The sequence below is a fragment of the Lepisosteus platostomus genome, chromosome 19, assembly GCF_059453375.1.
Source record: "Lepisosteus platostomus isolate fLepPlt1 chromosome 19, fLepPlt1.hap1, whole genome shotgun sequence".
In the NCBI taxonomy this organism is placed as follows: Eukaryota; Metazoa; Chordata; class Actinopteri; order Semionotiformes; family Lepisosteidae; genus Lepisosteus; species Lepisosteus platostomus.
The window spans coordinates 3,710,576-3,728,195 of NC_142629.1; the positions used below are offsets into that span (position 1 = coordinate 3,710,576).

Consider the following 17,620-nt stretch of genomic DNA (forward strand, 5'->3'; position numbering starts at 1 on the left):
TTGGCATGTTGTTTTTTATAGCCAGTTTATAGCCAGTTTGTGTTTGTTGTTTAATGCATTTGACATGCCTTTGTTTGCTTCGTTAAAATATTTATGTGGCCAATGTTATGCAGAATAATAAATGTACTACAAAACTAAAATAAACATCAGTGGAACTGTAACACTTTTAATGAAAACTGGAATGTCTTTTCCGTTCCTGTGAGGAGGAGAAAAGAAATATGTGTTTTTTTTGTTGTTTTCCATTAATATCAATGGTAAGAATTGTAATTCACAAGCATCTTCTATTCGAGCACTTGACGGGACTGGGAGCTCTTTAAAAAAACCGAGAGAGGCACGAGTCGCAGGGATGACAAATCTTTCGCCATGCCTATAAAACACGCAGATTGGTAGCACAAAGCCATAAGAATATATTGACTGCGGCCCAAACTCATCAGAAGATTGATCAATCCAGCCTACTTGCATTAATTGTGAAATAGAAAGAGCGATGCGATCAATGATGGGAATGAAAGTGCAGCGGTAATGATGCCACATCTAGCTAATCCAATAATGGAGAAACTGATGTATAGTGTATTGGAATTCCACTGTTCGGGCCCTGTCACAATAAAGTATATCCTACAATTATCTGAAAAAATTGAGCAGCTAGCAGCCGGGGCCAGCCTAATCAGGCAGTGCCACATTCGTTTTTAGTGATTAGACACTAAATTAAGTGGCACTCCAAGGTTCTAGTCGGTCTACATTGTCGAAATGAGGTGTTTGGTCTTAAGGGAAAAAAATGCAGATAGTCGGTAATGGAAACAGAGCCTTAGCAGTTATGTTATAATGCATCTTTTAAGTTGGGGTTCCAGAGGAAAAAAAAAGCTTATTAGATAAAGTAACTGAGTTTTCCTTTATCAAGGATACATGGTGTGGGTGTTTTTGTTTCTGTTTGTCTGCTTTTCAGTAAATATGATGATGAGGAAATTATTTTTGACAAATTAAGAATCAGTGTCTGAAACTTGCTCTTTATGATCCTCAAGATCAAAATGCTTTGTGTATTTCCGCTGACTCTTTCTACAGAGACACTAGAGTGCCAAAAAAAATACGATAGCGCCACATTGTTGGGAATAGTTACTATTTTCCGATTTCCTCTGCACGTGCTAAATCAAGCTGTGGTAGGTTACAACAGGATTTCGAAAGAGCTTGTACAAGTTAATATTTATTTAATGTTGTGTGGACACTTAGCACAAAGAAGGTGACCGCTAATTTGCCATTTTGTGCACATTGGGTTTGAAATAAGCTCAACGATTGAAGGTGGTAATCTTTGAAAATCAATGGAACAAAGACAGCTCTATCTGTTAGTCTTATCTCTCCAAGCCTGGTTTGGTAGGGTCCATTCATCTCCAGCTTTAGAAGATGAGGAGCTATTGGATTGATGAGCCTTTGGTCTGTCTCTGGTCTTTTCAGAATGACCCTCATGTATTGATGCTGATGCTTTCAAACTGAAACTCAGCATTCCAGGGGTGATGTTCTCTTAACAAGTTTAGGAGAAAAATATTGTTTTGGAAACAAATTAATGGAGCACTTCAAAATGATTTGACCCTTTCCCTCCTCCTAACAAAAGTAAATAATTTGAATATGTGACTTCTATTAATTTAATTTGTAACTTATTCTGAAAACTATCCTTTATTAATAGATTTTCTGTTGGTATATGACCAAGTATAGGAGCTACAGACATAAATAATGATTGAATAATTCTAATGATAGAATGTCTCTTAGGAGAAGCCAAGATCATGTGTTTTAATTAAAGTATTCTGTTTGCCTCTCAGCTATTTGTCAAATTTCTAGTCTGCTTATAAATAGCTAAAATGAGGAAAATATGTTCTTTTTTTTTTAGACAAAAGCTGTCCAAAAGGTTTTGTTGATTTTTTTTATCTTTAGAAGTCCTGTGAGGAATTTTTTATGTTAATATGACTAGAGCCTAGAGTGTCTGTTTTAAAAAAACCCGGCAGTTATTTTGTCATTTTTACTATGAAGTGTGAACATTTTGTTTGACAAAACTCCTGCAAAGCAGCACTTTGTATTGTTATCGAGGTGGAGCTGTAGTGATAAAGAAATCACACGTACATCCCCATCTCTTCACAAACTCCCATCTTGGATTTGGAAAGCAGCCCAAAGGGAAAGCTTAAAGGAGACAGCAGTTTTGACAACTGTAAAATGCTCTTTATTTTAGTACTGATACATAGGCAGAGAAGTATTCTCTTGTGGAATAGAAAAACAACCTGGAATCAGGTTTAAGTAGTCCAACACAGGTTTTCCTTTTTATTTCATTTCTGTCCAACTCTTTTTATTGTTAGAATTTGACCTTAAAAAACCTGAACAGACACCAGGCTGTGAAGGGTGTGATATGCCCCCACAGCATCCATCCCTAGCTTAATGTGTGCTGTACAGTATTTTTGTTTACAGGGTAAAACAGCAGAACCCACAGGCCTCTTCAGGAACTCTTCAGAGATTAACAACACAACTGAGAATAAAATGCAAATTTACCTGCAACAAAGTCTCCTTTTCTTTTGATGTGCTCTTTGATTGGAATCACTCTGTTTCTCTTTGTAAAGTCCCCTTACGGTTATCATCTAAAGAACAAATCAGACACAACTTAATTTGCTCTGTGTATAACACCAGATGCAAAATAAGAAATATTGTAAAATGTCCCCAGCCTGATATTTTCCTCTTGTTCTTGATTATGTAGATTAAGATAAAGTGAGATGCAGAATAGGGGCAAGGTGGTGGGATTGTTAGCACAGCTCTTGGGTGCTGAGTGGGCCTTCTGTGTGGTTTTGACATGTTCTTACTATGCTTGCATGGGTTTTCCCACACTATAGAATAGCCAGTCTAGCCCTGCCACTACATCTTTCTTCAAGAGCAGGAATAGTCATGTGCACTCACCCAGTTAGCCATGTCTGCACTCCTGTGCTTCTGGAACCTGAACTGGGGAAGGCAGCTTTCTGATATTTTGAATAAAGGATGGATGGAGATGCTGGTTTGATTTGTAAATTGCATCTGTGATTTAAAATGTTTGCTTTTTGGGGATGAAATAACTGTGATAGGGCACAGGCAGGCTTTTGGTCGGTCTTTTTATGCTGCGAACTGTTTTCATTATCTTGTATTTAATGTTTATACCTTGGAATGATGGTCTGATTATTACAGAGCTGCTTGAAACTGACATTCTAGAACTCTGCATATCAAAAGTCCAGCTTCCCTTCTTGCTAGACAATGTCACTTTCTTTAAAGTAACTATTGCATTCTGTCTGCGTCTGCCCATTCCATCCATGTGGCTATTTTCAGTGAAAAGAAGTCTACTAACTTAATGAGAGAGGCATCAGGTAAAATGAAAATAAATTGGTGGTGGAAACCCCAAAGGAAGGAGTCTTTAATAAGTGCAGAGTCCTGCTCTGTGAGAAGGTATTCTGACTGTACCACTCTAGCTTCTCCTGCTAATGATACGACTTTACTGTATCTGCCTCATCGTTGCATTTACCTTCTTCCAATTTATCTGCTGCATGGAAAACCCCACCAGCATGCTAGAAGGAGTCTTGCAGAACACTTATTAGATAGACCCTTTCACAGCCTTTCACTGTCTCAAAACCTGCCTGTTTCCCTGTTGAGTCTCTCACAAAATCGTGCAGAGAACGAAGAGAGAAAATGCCCCCCCCCCTGCACAATTAGTCACACTGTGCTTAGTTTTTGCCGTGTTGAAGATTACTTGTCTTGCAGTTTTATTTCAATTTGATGTCAGAAATATCGCTCAGTATTTTTCCTTTTGTGTATTTGTGTCTTCATATTGGTCTTGAGGCCTAAGAGGGATCTTCAAGACAACATGTTATAAAAATTCATTTAAGTTCGAATTTTAATATGTACCTGTGCATTTTTCCTCTTCTTCAGGCAAATTGCTCTGTCAGTAAGGGATTAGTAGCCTTTAAGGTCTAAGCAGCAATTAAAAACAGGTGTGCTACTGAAGGAACATGCTTGTGCTGGTGTCTTATGTAAGTCCATTACAATGAATTACAAATCCCACTCCCACTGCTAATGACATTTAAATGGAGACAGAAAATAAGTCTATAAAATCGTAAAAGTGAGTTGTCTGACACTGACAAAAAAGTTTCTAAAGAACTGAGTAGCTAATAAAATGCTGCTCAGCATTTATTTATTTTGTGGTGTATTCTTATGCAGTAATGACACCACATTAGGCTTTGGGAATCTGTAGTGTTTTGCTTAATCACTAAGTAATATTCTAGTATTTTTATGAGACAGATGTTTAATCATTTGTTGGCAGCATCCTCTTGTTGTGCTCTTGTTGGTGCTTTTAGTTAATAAAGCCGACCAACTCTTACAACAGGGTGTCAACATCAAAACCTCAGTGGGGACACTGGTCCTGTTTTTTGTTTGATGTATGTGGCAATATGAACAATGTGACCCTGGAACTTCTGAGTACCTGAGCCAGTAAAAACTCTCATTTGGGGACTCAGCTATGCCATTAGCCAGCTGCCACTAGGATTGTTCAGTTGGTGGAGCATCATTTGGCTCAGGCCTCCGTATTTGAGTTAGGCCGCGTGGGCTGTGTTGTCAGGCGCTTACTGTAGAACAGTTTTCCCTTGCCCCCTCAAGCACGCAGGAGCTCGTATATGGTGAGTGATGGCCACCTCATCCGAGCCATCAGTGCCAACTCCACTGCAGGCCCTGAAGCTCACAGGGTGAGAAACACTGAATGGCTCCACAGTTTTCCTAGGAAAAGTCTCTTTTCTGAACTATGGAGGGTCATAAAAGAGCAACATAAAAATTGCCACGGACAAATTAAGGGAGTATAGGTAAGTAGTTCCATATGTGACAGATTTGAGCTACAACTGCTCATTGGTCAAGAGTTTATCCTGGTTTGCGTAGCATTTAGCAAACAAGAAAGTACACGATCTCCCCATCGGAGCAACATTGCAGGGCCTAGACCCCGCAGTGCATGTCTCTGTTCATAAAGCTGGATGGAGGCTGAGCATTTGGAGGGAAAGTTTTTTGCTCAAGATACAACACTAGTGTCTGAAGGGGAGACGGGGTAACCCGCAGCTCACCAGTCCAGATGCTTACCCACTGCACTACGTTATCCCTTTGGTAGCATGAAAAAAATACTTGGAAACTTGGCCATCACCTGACTTTGACTTTAAGGTACAGCCGGAAAAAATATTTATCATATCCATTCATTTTCTTCATTTATTAACATAAAGATAATTGTACAAAGGCCTTTTGAATTCAGATTTGTAATTGCCATATATGAATGGGGGCAGAAATGCAAAAAAAAAAACAGTTGCAGAACACTTACATTACCTGTAAGCAACATGCTTTATTTCCTTGCCTTATAGTGACTCAGTTCCTTGATGTTGTAATAAAACAGGAGCGTGAAAACATATTCATGTCAGCAAAATGCTTACAAAATAATGTTTTTTTATTTAAATCTAAACCTGCAATTTTTTGATAGTCTTCATCTTAACAATCCTTCAGAGACCTTAATTTTTTAGCTTGTGTTAATGCATTTTTTGTAAAAGTGCACATAAAGAATATTTTGCATATAAATTGTTTTTTTTCCCCCCAAATTGTGTTTTATTTTGATTTATCGTTATATGTAACTCCTGCGTGAAGCACAGGGACAAGCAACGATTTCTGTAGAAAGAACTAAATTCCAGGGCTTTTGTATGCAGTGTAGGCTGTTTACCTGAGGTTTGAGGCTGATAAGATACTCTCCAAACAGGTTATTCTGTTCAGAAATAAAGAAATAAACGAAATCAAACTAATTTAACCCTGCACTATTTACTTTTCCAGACTCAGAAGCAATAATGTTTCAGCCTCTTTGTGGGTTAAAAAAACATGCAAGACCAATATGAATTGACTTTGATCATTGGATTTTGTGGTTTCTTTGAGGGCTTTAACTTATTCATCTCGAAATCTTTGTGCTTTCTGCTATGAGTTTTTTTTTTAATTTAATCGTCTTTCATTCAATAATACACTGCAGGCTGTAGTTCTACAATTTAAGCTGCATCCATTATGGAATTAGCATTGTTATTTTCTTTTCTTAAGATTGTTAAAAGGAAAATGCCAGCTCCTTATTCAGGCCCCCGGAATAAACAGAATTCTTCATGCAAATGCTTGCCTTTCCTCCTGACTGACAACAGCATCCATCAGAAGTGGGGCACAGGCCACAGACAAATGCTCAGAATGTTGCTCTTTCAAAGCCTATGCTACTTTAGTTCCAAAGTGTTCATTGTCAGATTTCCTCCCTACAAAGACAAACGTGTTATCTTTGTATGTACAGTATTGCTAACAGGCGCCTGAAGTAAATAATATATCATGACAACTGATAAGGAAACAATCACTGCTCTCTATGAGGTGCTTTTCTTTGGTGTTTCCCAGCTGACAGCATAGAATATCACCCACAGAGGCCCATCTGCTGAGGTTTATGAATAGTAATAATTTAGCTGCCCTTACATTAAGCTCCTTGTGTAGCTGCTCGCTTTAAGGCATAACCATTCCAAAGACTCTGTTCAAGATGATTCCTGAGGAAGTCCTGTCACATGAAAGCTAGGGACTGGTTTTCATGTTGGTGGCCCCAGAGGCATCAAACTGGAACTCTCATCAGTCACAGCACTCTAGATTGGTAATGCCATGCTGGTAAGGGCATGTGTGATCTCTGATTCCTCAAAACTCCTGTCTCCTAATAAGGTAGAGAGGTTGATTAAAGGCCAGGATAGTGGAGAATATATTTTTCACAATTGTAGCATAAATGTTACGATGTTTCTGAATGAGTGTAAAATTGGATCATCTCTTGAACTCCTCTGTAACATACGCAGGGCTTCCTGTCCTTTTTGTTAGCTTGGAGAGTTTGGTGCTCCATTTGCAGTCTGAGGACCAGCAGTGAATCCTATAGGCACCCCCACCTTTTTATGTATAATCTGTTGCTAGAAATGACCTTTTTGTTCTGGTGTTTTTAGAAATGTTGTGCTGTTGCGCAATTTATGTAGATTACATGCTTGTTCATTATGATATGAAATGGCTGGTGTTTACTTTTTAGATATATAAGAACAGAAGCTGTGCATGAAGGAGTTGAGTGAGGGAAAACTTCACAGGCACCCCTTATTTGAGTTGTGTAATGCCACACTAATTGTTAAGGCACGGCTCTTTAACTACTGAAGAAATGCAAAGCTCTCCCAATTAGTCCCCACATGACACTTCAAGCTCTCTGTTCTGTCAGTTACAAGCATAATCAAGAGGTTTGGATATTGACATGTGAATGGTAATTATTCTCTTTTCTTTTTTGCTTTCACACTCTGAGGAACACCAGGAATTACAATACACTGCTCTAGTTTTTTGTGTCTGGAGTGCTGGTAGAGTGCTGGTTTTCAGGGTTCTCCCAGATCTTGGATGATTAAAGGACTCCCAAAGCAGAGATCCTGCACACAGTCCCAATAGGTTCACAATCATAATTCTGCCCTGGTTGGGTGAGAACTTGCTAGGTGAAAGAATGGCTTTCACCAACATGAAACTGAAATGTATAATTTAGCTCAAGAAGCCAAGGCATCATACCAGTGATTATTCTGTTGCTTAATTCTGGCACATAATGTAACAATTTCAATGCATGAAAATATTAATGAATGTCACGTTAGAGGAGGGTTATTATTAGAAAAGGCTATTTCTACTTAAAATAACGCATTCTTTAAAAAAGACCAAGAATGGCCAGAATATTTGAATGCCACCTGTAGTGGACAGTGAATCTACTTCTGTGCAGTGCGATGCATTGAAGATCATACAAGACAACACACATATTTATAAAAATGTGCATATGTGAAGGAAGCAAATAATTGCACCATTGCGTATTTTGGTTTTTGTTGTTGGAACAATGGACTTTTACTCCTTTTACAATCCCTCTGTCAGTAAGTGGAGAACAGTGTAGCCTGTGAAAATGATAACATCTGTGTTCTTTAAAAATCTGTGTATAATACAACATTTTTATCTTGTGGGTTGTATTCTCCTTTTGCCTTGCTGTTTTAATTGATTTTTCCCTGCTAAAGGATGTTAGTTTTGGTACCTGAGGGATGCCTTCATTTCTCAGGAACTGTTGGCATTTTGTTCCAGGTTGTGGAAATGCCATTGGTTAATTTAGAGCAATGGACCCATCTCACTCTGCAAAGCCTTGACTCCAGGTTATCTTATTTTTTGCTGTGCAGTGACCTGAGGAACTAAGGGAGCATCTACTGCGTCCTGAGTTGTAGAAGCCTTTCTGGCCCTTATATTTAAATATTGATCATAAGACTTAAAGGCATTATCTCTGACATCCTTTACTCTGCACTGTCTATGGGCTGTTGTGCTGGCTCAGCCAGTATTGTTCCAATATCATTGTTTTATGTTTCAAAACATCCCTTACTGTATAATTCAGAAAGCTATCTATTTAATTAGAATCCTTTCAGAATCCGATGCCAGTTTTAATTGGATTGGGTGGCTCAAGTTTTTTTCATGAATATAAACCCTTTTCACACCTCTGTTGTGAACATTAGACAGGGAAGGTTCTGTAACTCTCGAGAATCAATGTAAAATAAGCTCAAATTTGAGAAACGTAGGGAAAAAAAAACGTGTTATGGCAAACTAGTGCAGTGACCCCTGGAAAAAGCCTTCTCTATCAATTGTTATATCTGTTTAGCTTCAGAACAGAGCTTTGAATGAGCTTTGTAAGCAGTTTTGTATTTAAGGAGTAAGATGTGAACAGTACTTGCAACACACAATGTACAAATGGCATTGTCTTTTCAATGCACCTCTTAGCCAACAATACTGTTGAATGCACTCTTCTGCGTCAGCTTAATATTCTCATTCTCCACGGCCTCTTCTTTTGCCTGTAGTCAGCAGAGTGCCACTTAATGGCATTTTTTATGCAGCCTTCTCAGGCATGCTAAGACATCCAGCATCCAGTGATGGTGCTTCTATGCCCAGCGCTCTGTAGTCTGGATTGCAGTAGTATCCCATTGTATTGCACTGAATCCTCACCCATTCAGGGTTTCCCATGAAGCTAAATTAGATACCTGACCTTGTGACATATCAGGCTCTATTACACACATACTACAAGGGCAAAGAGGTGCAGCTACTGAATGTGAAGTCTGCATTTCCTACTTACTCCGTCCTCAGCTTTGTTTTACTCTAAAATGTTCATGAATTGTGTATTACTCTTACAGGATGTGGCCAAACTTGCTAGTTTGCAAGTAAATAAAACTTTACGAACCCCATAAAATATTTAAAGGATTGAAGACTATTGTTATTGATTCATTTAAGCTGCTCACCCTTAATGTTAACCCTTAACCCTGTTTCCCCCACCAAACCAAGGTTTCGTGTGTTTCTGTAGACCGATGCAAAAAGCTGTTTACATCAAAAACATATGCCCCCTGCAATACAATCAAACTATTCATTTTCAGACATACATTCCAAATTGATTTTCCAGGTTCTCAGTAAAGTAGAAACCAGCAATGAATGCATACATGAGTTTTAATACAGGATACAGCTTTGTTGTTGCTGTCTGTACTTGGCATTAATTAGCTGAGAAGCTGAATGCTTTTCTTTTATGAAAACAGACTTTAAAGTTGGTTGTTTTTGACAAGCATTAGAGGTTATTAAAAAGCCTAGCTTTACATATGCAACTCTTTCCATAGCCTTTACAGACATACATAAAACAAGGATTGATGTGCTGTGCATATCCATTTACTTTCTATCCTTTGGAAAGCAGTGATGTTCATATGATCATGGCATTTTAAGCACAAACATATTGATTTTGTCATTAGATAACTTTGTTTAGTGAAACGCGTAATCTTAAATAACAGCCAAGCCGTTATTTGATGTGGGAGTAATTTGTAAAGCCAAGGTTAATGTGTCCATTCTTGCCATGATCACAGAAAATATGAAGATTTTCTTTTTATTTTTTCTCCCTGTCTTTGAGGTCATATAATCCTCTTTAGGGTCTCTCCATGCTCTCTCTCTACAGATGACTCAATTACAGAATTGTTACTCTGTAACACTATATTTTTTTCAGGAAAAGGTGTTAAAAAGTCAAACCAAATGGGCAACTGTTACAGTTAAAAAGCTAAATGCTTTCTTTGAATTAACAAAATAAACACAATGATATGGAACATAACAGCAAAGGTTTATGTTCAGATTTCTATAATCTAGACATTTTGACATTGTAATACTTGTGGACTATTGACATAATAGCTTAATGCATAGAAAGATCTCCTAAGCTGTTTGAGTCTTTATGAAAACACACATGCAGGCACCAATGATGTGCTGTCCATGCTGCTATAAAGTCTGACTTGTAATGATTTGTCATTATGCCAATTACTGACACTTGCAGTCAGTAGTAAAATGTTATACAGTACTTGAAGTAAGGAAAGATCTAATGTGTATTCAGAACATTATAAGGCATTGATTTTAGAGGTCAGTTTAAACACAGGTATTGGATAATCCTTCTACCACAAGTAGAAAACACAGCTGTTTTTTTTTTTGATTGGTGATTCACGTTCATAAATTTGTCAAAGAATAAGTTGCGTAACAAACATAAGATATATAACAAGTGAATTTTCAGCCAGCATTTTTCAACAGAAAGCAAACTAGAGAATTACATAAAAGTGGGCAGTATCAAACATTAAATGTGAGCTAAAATCTGCTAAATGGTACAAGCATACAAGTCCTATGGGGATGATGTGGAAAATGTTTCAGTAACGTTCAGTTGTCGGAGTTTATATAATGGAGTATCAGATTTTACATTGTGTGAATTATCATTCAAGTTTAAAAATACTGAACTTATGACAATTCTATTTTTAATTTTTTTTCTTATTTGTAATTATCTCTTCTTTTAAAAATTCTAAAATGTATTCTAATGTAATGGATGCTTAATTTGACTAAAACTGTGTAAATGTACTGTACATTTTTCAACAGGGAGAAGAAATAAGGGAAGGTATTTATATAATGTAGATCACTAATTATAGTTAAATGTATTAATCCAGAAACATAATAATGTCCAAGCCTCAGAAGTATAGCTGGAGGAAATGTGGAATCACTGAAGTGATCCAGTTCTGAGAAATTGAAATTATTCTTAAAGTTGCGATTGAGTAATCACAGTGGGAGCATGAAACAGTTATTACCACAAAATAATGGCATGTACCAAGGTCAAGCTATAAGATCAATATAAGCTTTTTCATTCATTCTGTGCAAGATTTTAGTACTGCAATTGACACAATTACATAAAGTCATCTGTTCTATATTTGCAGTATTTTTACAAAGTTGTTTGTATTTCATTACAAGTGGATGGTATACAGTAATTATCAGATATGATATTTGTCTGCCTGCCTGCATTATCAATTAATCGACTATTGACTGCTTCTATTCAGCAGTACCTTCTGGTTTTTATTGTCTTCACTTCCAATGTTTTACAGTTTTGAACTTAGTCTTCAAACTCACACATGATCCCTGCTAAGCCCTCTTGGGCCTCTTGAGCCTCATCCATTTTTAAGTGAGAGGGTGTTATCGTGCAGTTTTGGAAGACCAGTGTAAATGACATGAGAACAAAAGATCACAAGAAAGGTTATATAAAAAAAGAAGCCCTACAGGACATTATATGAGCTACAGTATGTTGTGGCTGGAGGTTTAGTTATCATGAACAGCAGTTTTTGAAGAATGTGAAACTTATAAATGTCCAGATATAGTGCTCCACTTTTTAAAAATCAGGTGTTTGTTACTGGTCTGTTTATTGCATCTCCTCACAAAGAAATAACAATTTTACAATGCAAGGCTTTCCAATAAAGTATACTTAATAACCAGTGGGGACTTTCAGATATACTCTCCATTGAGAATGTAATTCTAAGTGATGCTGTATTTCTTTTGACAGATTCCCAGACAGCAAATGAGCTGTGACAGAGAGCAACTAAGGGTAAGTTTTTTCTTCTTTTTTTTTGCATTAAATGTTTGCTTTTGCCAAGGGGTATATAAACCCAAGCCGCAGTAAAAGGGGCCAGCTTGGGTTCAAGGCTGACCATGAGCACACCGTCATGTTTATTTAAAGCACTGAATATGCTATTGTTAGTGACATCCACAGTGCTGTTTTTCAGGCCACTAAGTGCTACGAGGTGGCCCTGAATTCGAGGGAAGATGTTGTGCTTTCTTTGATTTTAAACCAATGTTGCTAAGGTTTGTAGCTCAGCAGTTTCTATAAAATAAGCAAATGTTTTTAAGTCAAACACATGCGCACTGAAAACTTATATCTGCAAAAATAGCATGCTCGAGGTTTTCACTGCGTCTGCATTCCGAATGGTTTTGATTTTGTGCAGGAGTTTTTTTCTAGATCTTTTTGAAGTAATTACCAGGGTCTTTGAAATCTTTTACAAATGCATATTGATAGGTGCCCTCCATGCAGCTGGTGTGGGTTTGAGTTTGGAATTTGCAGATGGCGGCTGGGACTAGGCTTTGATTTGACTCCTGACCCAGTGTTGGCTTGAAAGTGAGGAGCTGTGGTTTTTACACCAGCGATTAATGTTAAAATGTTTGTGGAAGGAGCTGGGTTTTTCTCATTAGGGCTGATTTCACAGCCCCAGAAAGAGTGATACCAACTTTCTATATTCTCTTGGTGAACAACTTTTGGAAGACGGCCTCCAGGGTAAGAGTTAGTGCTCCAGGGTATGGAATCTGCTCAGGTGGTATAGCTGGGTACAACTGGCAATCAGTGGGGTCCTGAGATCACACTGTTCCTGCTGTTGCAGTGTGCAGACAGCTCTGCTCACAGAATCAAGCTCACAGCTCGAGCGATGATGAGGCTTCTGTGTAAATAGGACGTACTGTATAATGTTCCTATGCATTTATTGTTGCATGCTTTTCCTGAAGGACTGTGGGCTTTATTTTAACTTGTGCTGTAAACGTTTCATCTGTACTTTTTTTAAATCTCCATCTGCTTTCTTTGTGTGACACACTAATACGGACTCACATGCTTGTCAATATGTCTTTGTTCCCTTTTAGAAATGATGCAGCAAATCTTTTTCTCTGTAAAGTATAACCATAATCCAAACATGTCTGGTGGGAGCACAATGCATAAAAAAGAAACACTGAATTTTCCCTCTAAGTGTTTTTTTTTCTTTTTTACTTGAATAGTGGATTTCGATGAAGCAAGGCAGGGCTGTTTCCAATATCCTTTAAAATTTAAATCACCCAGCAATTACTACATCTTATTGCTACTTTTAGTGTAGGATAGATCTACGATTTCAGAGTGTGCAGGTTAATTTGTTTAAGAAGTGATCAATATCGGGTAGAGCTAAATTGCATCTTTATACATATTTGTAATTTAATAAATGGTTTATTTTAAAATCTTTAAACTGGCATCAGTGCATGGTAACTTATTTAGGGGCTAAAATGATTAATGCCCTGATGTATCAATTCGTGCAATGCCATCTAAACAGTTGCTCCTGCATCTGCTGGCTTGTTTGTTTTTAATTCAGCTCAATGAGGATAGTTGTATAAATGTTGCAAGGAAACAGATGGATGTGGCACTCTGAGCATTACCGTAGATGTGATATCATGAGCAGCTTTTGGATTCAAAGGTTTTGAAGCATCAGTTGGTTATTGCTTCGTTAACTATATGCAATCCGGCATGCTCCCTGATGACCTAAAACCATTTCTTCTGGTGATGCATCTTGTTTCAGATTTTTCTTCAATTCACGTCTGTTCAGTCTAGGGGCTACATGCAATTCTTCTTTTTCGTTAACATGTGTTAAGGTGCAGGTGCAGGATTTGTCTCCGGTGACAGTGCTAAATATGCTCAAGAAGTATAAAGTATACAGTATGGTGCTTTGAAACCTATCTACAGTATGAAATCTCAGTATCAGAAAATGCTAAAGCAAAGCAATTTGACAGCAGTATGTTTTAAGGTTTGCAGTACAAGCAAGGTACTGACAGCAGAGCAAAAGGGAAGTCAGGTGACCGTTCTGGTTTGTGCAGAAACTCAATTTTGCCTCACTATGATTACTTTTTCAAAAAAACTCATACCTCCTAAGTTTAGAATGAATTAATCCAGCACTTGTTCTGATGATGAGCCAAGTTAAATTTATACAAGTTATATCTAAATTAAAATAGGCTTTTATCTATATTGTACAACGCTTAAGTAAAGTGAAACCATCTAAAAAACTTCTGCATTTAATATCATAAGCCCGCACTGTCCACGGCGCTGTTACTGAAGCTCCTGTTTTTTCTCCAGATAAATTCACTGCAGTGTGAACTGTATCAAGTGATTCATCAACAGCAGTCGCCATTTGCAGGAGTACTGCTGTTTGCAGATAACTATTGTTGAAATTCAAATGGTCATCATCTGCAGTATTACGTGAACACTTGTTTTTCACTGGGAGTTAATGCCTGTATCTATTAATAAGCAAAAACAGGGAAAAGTGTAGTTTGGCACACATATCTAGATAATTTATTATGCTCTAATGTGGGTTATTCACACCAGAGGCAAGGTTACTTAGCAGTGATATATGACAAAATATGAGATAAACACTATCCATCTTTCATAAAATAGGACTAGGGGAAGGTAGGGAAAACTGGTTCAGGCAAAGGAAGCCAGATGTAAGCTCTATTAAATATCGGCCAGGACAGGAACATCTGGAACACCACTTTTTATGAGAGCATAACCATTGAGTTAGCAATGAGTACAACACCAAGAGTTTGTGTTTGCCATCCTGCGATATTAAGTGTCCTTCAAAATGACACATATTGAACTTGTTGATAAAGCTCTCAAGGGTTTAAGCTTTGCAGAATTTTTTTAGTGTTCTTAAGCTTGTTAAAATGGAAGTCTGGGGCATATAATCAGTCCTTCTTTTTCTGGTTGAACTTAAGAAAATTAAGTTCAACCACAAAAAGTTACAAATGGAAGGCATTTAAAGTTGTGTCATTTTTTTATATTATTTGTGAAAATGAAAGACAAAATCATTAGCTGTATCTGAAAAGAGTGGAGAGCAGGTTGTCTCTCACTGATGATGTCACAGAGAGCTCTGCAGTGCCTGACATGTGAAGCAGCAGTGAGTGGAGGAGAAGGTCGTCTCTCACTGATGGTCATCGCGAGTTCCTCACTGCCTGACAGCTGAAGCAGCAGAGAGTGGAGGAGCGGGTCATTTCTCAAAGATGCCATTGTGAGCCTGCAGGCTGCAGGAATTGCTGTTGTGTTGAATGAGGAGAATTTTTTCAGCCCTATCTTTCCCTATTTGTGTGAACAGTTTGGGATATTCTGGTCATGACTGGCTGGTGACAGGACCCAGGCTCATCCTACTGATCTCAGACCAGTAATAACAACTGAGCCCATACCGATTGAGCCATTCAGGAGCCCTGCTGTATAGTTCTAAGAAAAATCTTTTAATAACAAGAAAATAAATTTCTGCCTTTTATTTTGTTGTATTATATTGTTTATGTTTCCCATTGTAGCTTTTAATATTTTATGTTATTTATCTTTGTTCTGCGTATAGAAGTCTGTTGTGTTTGCTGACTCAATAAAATGTTAGCCCTTGGAAAGAGGGTTTAAATATTTTAACATGACTTGTCTGTTGAGGCCATTTTTTTATTAAATTGTTAACTACTGTAATTATTAGGTATTGATATTATTGCCACATTTCATTTTACTTCTGAGAGGCATTCATTACAAAATCTACCTGTGTGTGAAACTTGTCATGTTTTGAAAAAATAAAAATATTAATATTATTCGTACAACAAAGATGCACAAAATATTTGTTAATATTCCAAATCTTTTGCATTTGTTGCATAAAATGTTTTGCATAACTGTATCTGCATATGTAGGTACCCTACATTTACCAAGGCTAACATAATTATTTATAACTACTACTAATGATAATGATAATAATCTCAATGCATCAAACTATCATCCTTACATACAGTATGTAATCCCTAAAAAGCATTGTTACTGTTCTGTTTGTGGAATTTTAATACAGTAGTTCAACACCTTAAAAAATCAAATTATTTTTGTTCTCAATTTTCTCATTGCTGACAATGCAGAATTAAGTGAATCTATTTAATATTACATTTTTTTTTAAATCAGTCCGCTGTAAAAGAAAAAAGGAAAACTGAAAATGTCTAATATATAACTTTCATGTGGTGGACTCTGAGCTGGGTTAAATCAAGTATTATCATACTGTCCCTAAAGTATATAGTATTTAAAGTATATTGACACATAAGCAGGCCTTATTCAAAAGGCCTTTTAATTTTAAGGACTGCACATTTCTAATTTTAAAGAGCATAGTGATGTAAAGTATTTATTGTTGTCCCACATCAACCTACGAAATGGGTTTATAAAGCCTGCTTTTCCTTATAGGGACTACCCTTTTCAATAATTTTTATTCATGAATGAATAAATGCATGAACATTGTGTACATGTGCATTTGATCAAATAAAAAACTCTAAATCATAACTTCAGCTCATATGCAAATTAAAGATGACAAACTCTGAGCTGGGTGGCAGATTGTCATCAGTAGAGATTTCATCTCTTTACCCATCTGCAATTACAGGATCAGTGGTTTGCTATTGTTCTAACCAACTGACTTTATATTTAATCCCGACTTCAGTATGTTCGATAATGAGCATAATACTAAATATAAGTTTGAATCTATTATATGCTTTTGTGCTTAATATTTGCACGCACGGCAGTCTCAATATTCGTAACATATCTGAAAAAATGTGTCCTGGGCAACACCAGGAAACAAAGATTGTAGTGTCTTGTGCTCCGGACAAGCTGCAGTGCAGTACATCATGTCTTATTTTAGATTTTTCTTTATTTAATTTTGCTTTAACAGGGCTGGAAAGAGAGATGTTAATTAAAACCTGTTTAAATGCAGGCATAAATAAAATTGTACAGTCTAATGAGACTTATATTATGAGTAACGACGGAAGAGGAAGAAGTATATAAGTGAGGTTAAGTGAAAAACGTGAGGCGAAATTAGGAGAAAAAAGGAAGGCCACACTGCTCTATAGCGTATGAATCCTGGTGTGCACCTTCCAGGATTGATGGGCCGCTCGCTCCTGCTGCCGAGCTGCAGAGCAAGCTGTGCTGTTCAGCAGCAGTAGCACCAGAGAGTCAGTAGATGGCTGTAGAAAAGTGTGGTATGCTGAGCAGTTCAGAGTTAGAGCAGAAAGACTGGGGAGGCCTTGACCTGACTGGTTACAGCTTTTATCTGGAGTGCATTTAAAGAGATAACGCACAAGCAGTGTGCACTGCATGCTCTACACTTCACCGTGCATTTGGACTGAGACCATTTTCCCGGGTTTTCCGCCTTTTTTTTTCCCTGTTTCAAATCCTTTTCTTCCTCTCCTCTCGTCACCTAGTGGGGGTCGTTTTATTTTCGCCACGGACGGGACAGGGGTTTCGAGCGGTTGGCCAGCTAACGTCGCCTGGCTGGGAAAATTGTCAGGCATTTTAAAAACAACAGCAACGTAAAGAGCTGTTCAAGGATCCTGCCTTGCTCATTTATTCCTAAAAGTGGAGCTTTTCTGCTTTTGCAGGATTCCCAGCCTGCTGTCAGGGGGGTTGTGTGTT

At 37.6% G+C, this 17,620-nt stretch overlaps 1 protein-coding gene across 27 annotated transcripts in view; it reads left to right on the forward strand.

Annotated features, from left to right (window-relative positions):
* rbfox1 (RNA binding fox-1 homolog 1) overlaps window positions 1-17,620 on the forward strand; it is a 644,752-nt gene that overhangs the window by 420,880 nt on the left and 206,252 nt on the right. For all 27 annotated transcript variants that reach the window (XR_015928571.1, XR_015928572.1, XM_088613235.1 and 24 more), the window contains one exon: window positions 11,933-11,974. Coding sequence is in view for 25 of the 27 variants with exons in the window: in XM_088613235.1 (XP_088469361.1) it covers window positions 11,933-11,974 (42 nt within the window). In the remaining 2 variants the exon portion in view is untranslated. The remainder of the gene's footprint in view (window positions 1-11,932; window positions 11,975-17,620) is intronic.